The 7,425-nt window shown below is 46.0% G+C and overlaps 1 protein-coding gene across 6 annotated transcripts; it reads right to left on the bottom strand.

The window, feature by feature from the left end:
- Positions 1-745: 745 nt before the first annotated feature.
- On the bottom strand, positions 746-7,425 carry TMEM216 (transmembrane protein 216). Of its 6 annotated transcripts, none has more exons than XM_006169644.2 (5): positions 7,364-7,425; positions 5,948-6,049; positions 5,301-5,393; positions 1,577-1,778; positions 746-1,306 (listed from the first exon to the last, which is right to left on the bottom strand). In XM_006169644.2, the coding sequence occupies exons 3-5, from the start codon at positions 5,344-5,346 to the stop codon at positions 1,291-1,293; spliced, it is 264 nt and encodes an 87-aa protein (XP_006169706.1). In that variant the 5' UTR covers positions 5,347-5,393; positions 5,948-6,049; positions 7,364-7,425; the 3' UTR covers positions 746-1,290. The 6 variants fall into 6 exon arrangements, with proteins under 6 accessions (XP_006169706.1, XP_014440132.1, XP_006169705.1 ...); XM_014584646.2 differs by having other exon boundaries at positions 7,378-7,417; XM_006169643.3 differs by lacking the exon at positions 5,948-6,049 and having other exon boundaries at positions 7,378-7,419.

Here is a 7,425-nt window from a genome sequence, read left to right as displayed (position 1 = left end):
CGTAAAAAAGGAAAATACACTTATCTAGGGCAGTACTTCTCCAGCTTAAAAAGGTATGTGTTTGGGAACCAGCAGTTAGCGTAATGGCTATGTCGCTGGACTTCCACATAGTTGACTGCGGTTCGCGTCCCGGACCTGGTGGCTTAAAACTCACGCCGGGCTCGTGTGCGTGCATGCCCAAGAACCTGAGAGGAGAATCGAGGAGAAGGGATTGCGGCATGACCATCCCCCCTGGGGGGTGATTTCTCGCTTTCTGTCTCTATGTCTCTGTCTGGCGAGCACACGCGCCCTATAGCAAAAATCTCTCCAAAAAAAAAAAAAAGTATGTGTTCCTTTCACATTAACTCAAAAACCTTAAAATAAGTGGCCAAAACTAAAGTTTTAGTAAGTTTAGACTGCTTCATCCAATTCCATACAGCCCACCCTGGAACAGGGCTGACAGTTATCTGTAAGAGGGAAAAGAGGCAAAATGACTCTTTGGGAGACCAAAGAGTGACTTTGGGATAGAAATGGAGTATATAAACATTCTTTCTTCAGGATGATAGACCTGAAAAACATAAAGGGTGGTAGTACCTTCAGGGATTTAATTCGGGCTGCAGCTTGGGAAAGAAAAATCAGAATACTGTCACTGCTGATACACTAATACCACTAGGCACAGCTGAAGAACTGCTGGGATACTTTCCACCTTCTCTTATAGCGGGTGAAATTCTAGGGACAGGTGCCATAAGGAAAAGGCTACAACCCCTACCACAGAAAATACGTATTTATTATAAAATAACATTTGTTACATGATGAGAGTAGAAAAATAACACTATGAGCTACTAAAAAAGTTTGGAAGCTGAGTCGCTGAGGAAAGAGGTTTTTGCATCCTGAAAGCCACTCCCCCTGAAGCGCTCTGTACTCATGCTGGACAGATGAGGCCCAGCACATACATGGGAGTGCGCAGCTTAGGTCCTGCTGGAAGCCCAAGGAACCAGGATGGGCCACACAAGATGCTCTGACGATCAAAGAGGAGAACTGGAGGTCAACAGGGAACTGGTTCTGAGAAGGGCCAGGATACGGATACCTTGCCTCTTCCTACACTGGAATGTAGATGAGTCTCATGGTCCTGGGTTAGAAAATGGCACCCATGGCCTTAGGTTGGGTTGGTTGCCCAAATATCGTGCTGAGGAAAAGCTGCACTGCCTTTTCCAGGACATCTTGACCAGCTATTTTTCACTGGCGTGGTTATAGTACCAGAGGTATGTGTGGTGTCAGCCTGATGGGCTGGCTGGCTGAAATTTTCGTACTTCAAATCCTGTCCATACTGGCAGAAAGAAAGAAAGAAAATGTTAAAAGACCATTGAATAAGTTCAGCTGGAATGAACTGTTCCATATTCCAATTTTCTTGGCCCCAAAGAACAGGGAATATCTTCCCTAAGTGGGTAACTTTCTACCTATACTAAATGGGAAAGGCAGTCCCAAAGACACCCTTCATCCCTTACAACCTTCTGGACCCTCAGGTTTCAGAACAGCCCCTCCCTGCAATGGGAACCCAACTCTCCAGTGATGGGGCACGGTCCCTCAGCAGAAGTACCTGGAGAAAGTGGCCAGAGTGAGCACCTCAAGCAGAAGCTCTGAGCCACAGAAGAAGAGCAAGATGCTATTCATGATGGCTTCCAGGCGGAGCACGTAGGTTTGTAGCAGCAGGTAATAGGAGGCCATCATGGCAGATGGGAAGGTCAAGGCGACACTAATACCAAGTGGCATCTTTCGTTGGCAGAGGTTTCCCTTTGTACCTGTTAGACACAGCCCGTACAGTCACTCCCCAGTGGCCTGCTTTCCCTAGCCTCACAGGAATGTGGGTGGTAAGTGATGGACTGGCACGGCAGAGGAAAATGATCCCTGAGTAGGGGTGTGCAGGTTTATAAAGGGGTCCAACTGCACTAGAAAGTCAAGGTTTTCAGAGGGTTACAGATTGGAGTCATTTACTCCAGAGGTCCTGTTTCTAGTTTTGCTACCATTCAAGGGACAATGGATCTTTATTTGGAAGGGAAATAAATGGTTCTAGATTTTTTGTATGCATATTCTTACATACTGTTACTTATTATTTTGAAAATAGAACCATATTCTACGTGGTTTTGCAACTTTTCTCTTTTTTTTTTTTTTTGGCTATAGGACATGGTTGGGCACACCTCAGTCCCTTCTCCTCCGTTCTCCTCTTGGGATTTTGAGCAGACATGCACATGGGTCTGGCATATTTTCAAGCTGCCATGTGGACTCGAATCTCAGAGTGTGCCATGTAGGATCCAGCTGCCTTTACCACCATGCCACCTGGCTGTCCCTCCTACAGACATTCTTCACACACACAACTACCTCTCTTCCCCCCCTTTCTTAATGGTTATGTACAATTCCACTGAACCAATGCCATCATTTAACTAAACAGGAATGGACAGATGTTCAAGTGATATCTAATATTTTCATGTTACAAAATTTGTGGCAATAAATGTTCTCATATAGCTCTGCAAATTTGTGCACGTGTTAAGTTTGCTTAACACAGTTTTAGAAGTGAAATTGCTGGGTTTAAAAATATTAATTTTCAAAAATATATAAATTTAAAATTTTTTTTTATTTTAAATCTTTTTTTAATAATATTTATTTTATTGTATTTATTTATTCAATTTTAGTTTGACCAAAGACCGACCGAGGACCAAAGAGAGACAGAGGGTGAGAGTGAGAGAGAGAGGAAGTGAGAGAGTAAGCCACCAGATTCAGGACTTGAACTCTGGTCGGCCATGTGGGAAGTGTCCAGTGCCTTAACCACCACACCACCTTCTGGTCCCCTGTTTTTTTAAAAAAATAATTATTTCATTATATTTACTCATTCATTTATTTTAATTTGACCAGAGAGAGACACAGAGAGAGAGAGAGTGAGAAAGCAAGCCGCCAGTCTGAGACTCAACCCATGGTCAACCATGTGGGAGTATCCAGCGCCTTAACCACCTCTGCCTTAACCACCTATGCCACCTGCTGGTCCCGAAAAAATATGAATTTTCTTAAGTGGTAATGACTATTACCAAAACTTACCTGGAAACAACTACTATCAAAAAAGTTGTACTACAAAAGTCCCTTAAAGGTGTATAAAAATACCTGTCCAGCCCAGCCACAATGGTACAAGCAGGAGAGCTTGTACCGCCTCATGAGGCTGGACTGTAGGGGAGGCCCAGGTATGGTTCCCAGGCCAACTTACGGTATGATGCCTGACTTTCCTGACAACCTGACAGGCTGGTCTCAGTGGCACGTGACTGTAGTGTAGCTAACTGGGAGGCTAGGGCACTTAACTGCTGCACTACTAGACTGGTCCTGTAAATCTCTATCATTGTCAGTCTGGTGGGTGAAAAAAAAAAAAAATCTTACCTTGTTTAAATTTACTTTTTTTTAAAGGTATGTGCTCCCCCAGAGACGGGCAGAGAGAGAGGTAAAGTAAGAAAGCACTGCCCAGGGAGGATGGCCACACCACAATCCCTTCTTCATTTTTTTCTCCTCTAGGGAATCTAGGTACACATGCATGTGCAGCCAGTGTGTTTTCAAGCTGCCCGGTCTGGGGCTTGAACTATGCAGTCAGCCATGTGAGACCTAAACGCCTTAACCACCACACGACCTATTAGCCCTCAATTTTATTTATTTAATTTTTTAAAAATTTTTGTAATAGGGCACAGGCGCTCACCAGAGAGAGACAGAGAGAAGGAAAGTGAGGACTCACCCCAAGGGGGATGGCCATGCCACAATCCCTTGTCTTCCATTCTCCTCTCATGATTTTGTGCACACACGCACACAAACCTGGGTTGTTTTTCAAGCAGCCAGTTCTAAGACTTGAATTGCACAGTTGCCCATGTGAGATCTAGCTGCCTTAACCACCATGCCACTGGCCCTCAATCTGCTTTTTATTAGCAAATCTTAGGTTTACTGGCCCTCCATTTTATGTGAATTGTGTGTTTTCAAAGTTGCATGGTCCAGGACTCAAACCATGAGATCAGTCATATGGGATCCAGCTTCCTTAATCACTAGGACATGAAGCTGGACTTCAGAAATGAGCTATTTTTTTTTTAAGTTTATCAGATGGTGTGTATGCTCACTAGAGACAAAGAGGGGAAGAAAGAAACACCCACCCCACCAGAATAGTCACACCATAATCCCTTCTCCTCCCTTTCTCCTTTCAGGATTTTGGGAACCCATGCACACACACCTGGAGAGTTTGTCAAGCTGCTGGGTCTGTGACTCAGACTGCCATCAGCCATGTGGTATCCAGCTGCCTTAACCACCATGCCACCAGCCGGCCCAGGATGAGCTATTATAACCAGGATTTCACTCTGTTTCTGGGTGGTCAAAACTTGTCTTAGGGCTAGCCCCATATCACAGTGTTGAGGGCTGTGTATTGAGAGCCAGATCCCACATGGTCAACCTCAATTCTAGTCTCCACCCTGACAGCTTAAAAAACACACCAGATGCATGTGCAAGTGTGCCCAGATTCCCGATGGGAAGGAAAGTAGAGGAGAAAAGGACTGTAGCATGACCACACCCACTGGGGGGAAACTTTCTCTCTCTCTCTCTTTCTCTCTCTGGTGAATGCACACACCCTCTAGCAATCACTTAAAAATTTTTTACTTTTTTTTTGTCCTAAAGGAACCAACTCTGTGGTATAATGCACTGGTAATGCACTGGTCAAGAGAAACTCGATCCCACATGGCAACCACGGTTCTAATTCTTGGCCCAGTGGGCCTAGAACACTCTTGGCATACACATGAGTGCCCAAGATTCCATGGGCTAGTGGACTGGAAGAAGGGGATCCCAGTGTGACTAGATCCTATGGAGAGCGTGCCCCCCGCCCCTGTCTCTCTCTCAGTGCACATGCACACACTCTGTCCTGAAATTTTAAAGTCTGTCCTAAAGAGATTGTTATTCAGGGAAATAGAGGGGATCTTAGTGTTGACATGTGTAAGCATATACTGCCCGAAACCCAGATTACAACAACCTCTTCTGATAAAATGAGAGGAACAGTCACTTTTGTAGCAGGCCGGCAACTGGGAAGGATGATTTAACATCCCATGCTACTGCTCACCTTTGCCCTGCAGAGCAACAAAAGGTACATCTTGACCCAGTATATGAATCACCAGTTTGAAACTTTGGAGAGGGAGTAACGGATATACCACCAGATCCAATCTCTAGATCTGGTAGCCAAGGTTATTTACTTTTTCTCGTTAATCAGGTTACAGATACTAGCTTGTCTCATAGGAACAGAAATGTCTCTGGATAGCACTCACCAAAAAAAAGTCGAATTACTTCGATTCCAAGATAGAGGAGGAGCATCACCACATCCAGCACTAGGTTGGCTGTCGGATACGGTAGCAGGAGACCTGCCAACTCAAAAGCCAGCGTTCACCAACAGCCGATGACGGAACCCACGAGAAGCGCCACACACTTGGGCATAAAGAGAACGTCAGTCTTGGCTTTCCACGAAGTAGGTAAGGAGATGTGGGCATCATTACACCTGCAGAGCATGTTAGCTCAGCGTGGCCACGTCCATTCAAGGCAGGCTCCTTAGGGGAATTTAATCCTAATGCTAAAAGTCCACTCTTCAAAATGAAGTGGATGTACGTGGGGCATGCAGTCTGCTGAATAGTTTCTGAAGGTCACCAATAGGTTTAAGGTGTTCAGCAAAGAGAAGTGATGGGAAAAATCAGAATGGAGAACCCTCTAGTTCCCGAATTCAAGGAGGTTTTGCTAAGGGGCTTCCTACTGAATGATTCTCAAAGGAGTCATCTGATAAAATGACTTCTCCCTTGCATTGAAGAGTTGCGGCGGGGGTGAGGGAGCAGGAAAGTGAAAAATGAGGTTCGTGGTGGGAGTTGGCTCTGGGCTAATGTGTGGAAGGATGTTGAGGCAGAAATAGTTAAGCCCCAAGTCTTACCTTTATACAGAAATATGAAGAGTTCCAACAGGAAATAGGTAGCATAATACCATGCATTCAGAAAGAAAAGGATTTCCAGGGGGGTGGAGGACAACCGTTTACCTGAAAAGATGACCATAAAGAAGTGGAATGGAGGGAACCAGCAGTTAGCGTAATGGCTGTGTCGCTGGACTCCCACGTAGTCAACCGCGGTTCGCGTCCCGGACCCGGTGGCTTGGAACTCACGCCAGGCGCGTGTGCGTGCATGCCCAAGATCCCGAGAGGAGAATGGAGGAGAAGGGATTGCGGCGTGACCATCCCCCCTGGGGGGTGATTTCTCACTTTCTGTCTCTGTCTCGCTCTGTCTGTCTGGCGAGCACACGCGCCCTATAGCGAAAACCTCTCAAAAAAAAAAAAATATATATATATTTATATTGAAGAAGTGGGATGGAGACCAGCAGATGGCATAATGGTTATGTCACTGGACTCCCACATGGCGGACCGCAGTACGAGTCCCAGACCTGGCAACTTAAAACTCATGCCAGGGACATGTATGTGCATGCCCAAAATCCCAAGAGGAGAATGGAGAAGGGATAGAAGAGTGGCCATCCTCCCAGGAGGTGATTTGCTTTCTGTCTCTCTCTGTCGCTCTGGGGAGTACACATGCCCTATAGCAAAAATCTCTCTTAAAAAAAAAAATTTAAAAGAGTAGCTAGATGGAAGGGCAGCTCAATCTCTATTCCTTTTAAGGTTCTGTATCTTAAAGAAAACAGATGCCAAAGCTAGTGCTGTGGGCCACTAGGGGCATTTCTGATTGCTCACAAAGGGCTGGCAGGAGTGAGGGGTTGGTGGGCAGGGAGTTTCCTTCAGTCCTCTGCTTTCCCCAGAATAACCATCAAACCTGGCTCTTTCGTCTTGGCAAGAGGCAGGGTAGGGGGGCAGTCAAGGGGTTTTACAGCTAAAAAGCATCTCAACCATTTGGGAGGCCAAATAGAGGCAGAGAAACCAGTAGCCCTGGCATGTTCAAGGCCAGATTTGTAACTGAACCAGCTTAGAATAGTCCCGGCGGGTGGTGTGGTGGTTAAGGTGTTGGACTCCCACATGGCTGATGGTGGTTGGAGTCCCGGACCTGGCAGTTTGCTTTGTCACTTTCTCTTTCTCTCTCTGGTCAAATTTAAAAACAAACAAACAAGCAAACAAATAAATGAAATTAATTAATTAATTAATTTAAAAAAAACAGGCCCAGCTAAGGAATTGGGGCTGAGATCCCACACCTTAAGTCATTCAAGCACTCGGAGCAGGGCTGCGAAGCCCCGCTTTGGACAAGTGCGGGGCGATGCCCCTAATGCTTGAGAACAGAGGGCTTACTTAGGTCGAGCTCTGGGATAGAAGGGTGGGGAGTCCGGGGGTAAAGGGATCGGGGCCAGAGACACACACCTCGGAAATCTCACCTCGCGGAGCCATCTTCAGTCCCCATGGAAACTGCGTACGCGGCAGCG

This window comes from Tupaia chinensis, unplaced genomic scaffold (assembly GCF_000334495.1).
Source record: "Tupaia chinensis unplaced genomic scaffold, TupChi_1.0 Scaffold147351_1, whole genome shotgun sequence".
NCBI classification, from domain to species: Eukaryota; Metazoa; Chordata; class Mammalia; order Scandentia; family Tupaiidae; genus Tupaia; species Tupaia belangeri.
Note: the sequence above shows the minus strand (reverse complement) of the source record. Positions and strands in the feature narration are given on the sequence as shown.

Excerpts from the sequence above, each read along its gene's own strand:
- TMEM216 (XM_006169641.3), bottom strand. The coding sequence starts at position 6,065 with ATGGTCATCTTTTCAGGTAAACGGTTGTCCTCCACCCCCCTGGAAATC. Across the intron at positions 5,394-5,947 it reads CTTCATATTTCTGTATAAAG|GTCTCCTGCTACCGTATCCG; the intron begins GTAAGACTTGGG and ends TTGAGTTGGCAG. Across the intron at positions 1,779-5,300 it reads AGTAATTCGACTTTTTTTTG|GTACAAAGGGAAACCTCTGC; the intron begins GTGAGTGCTATC and ends TGTGTCTAACAG.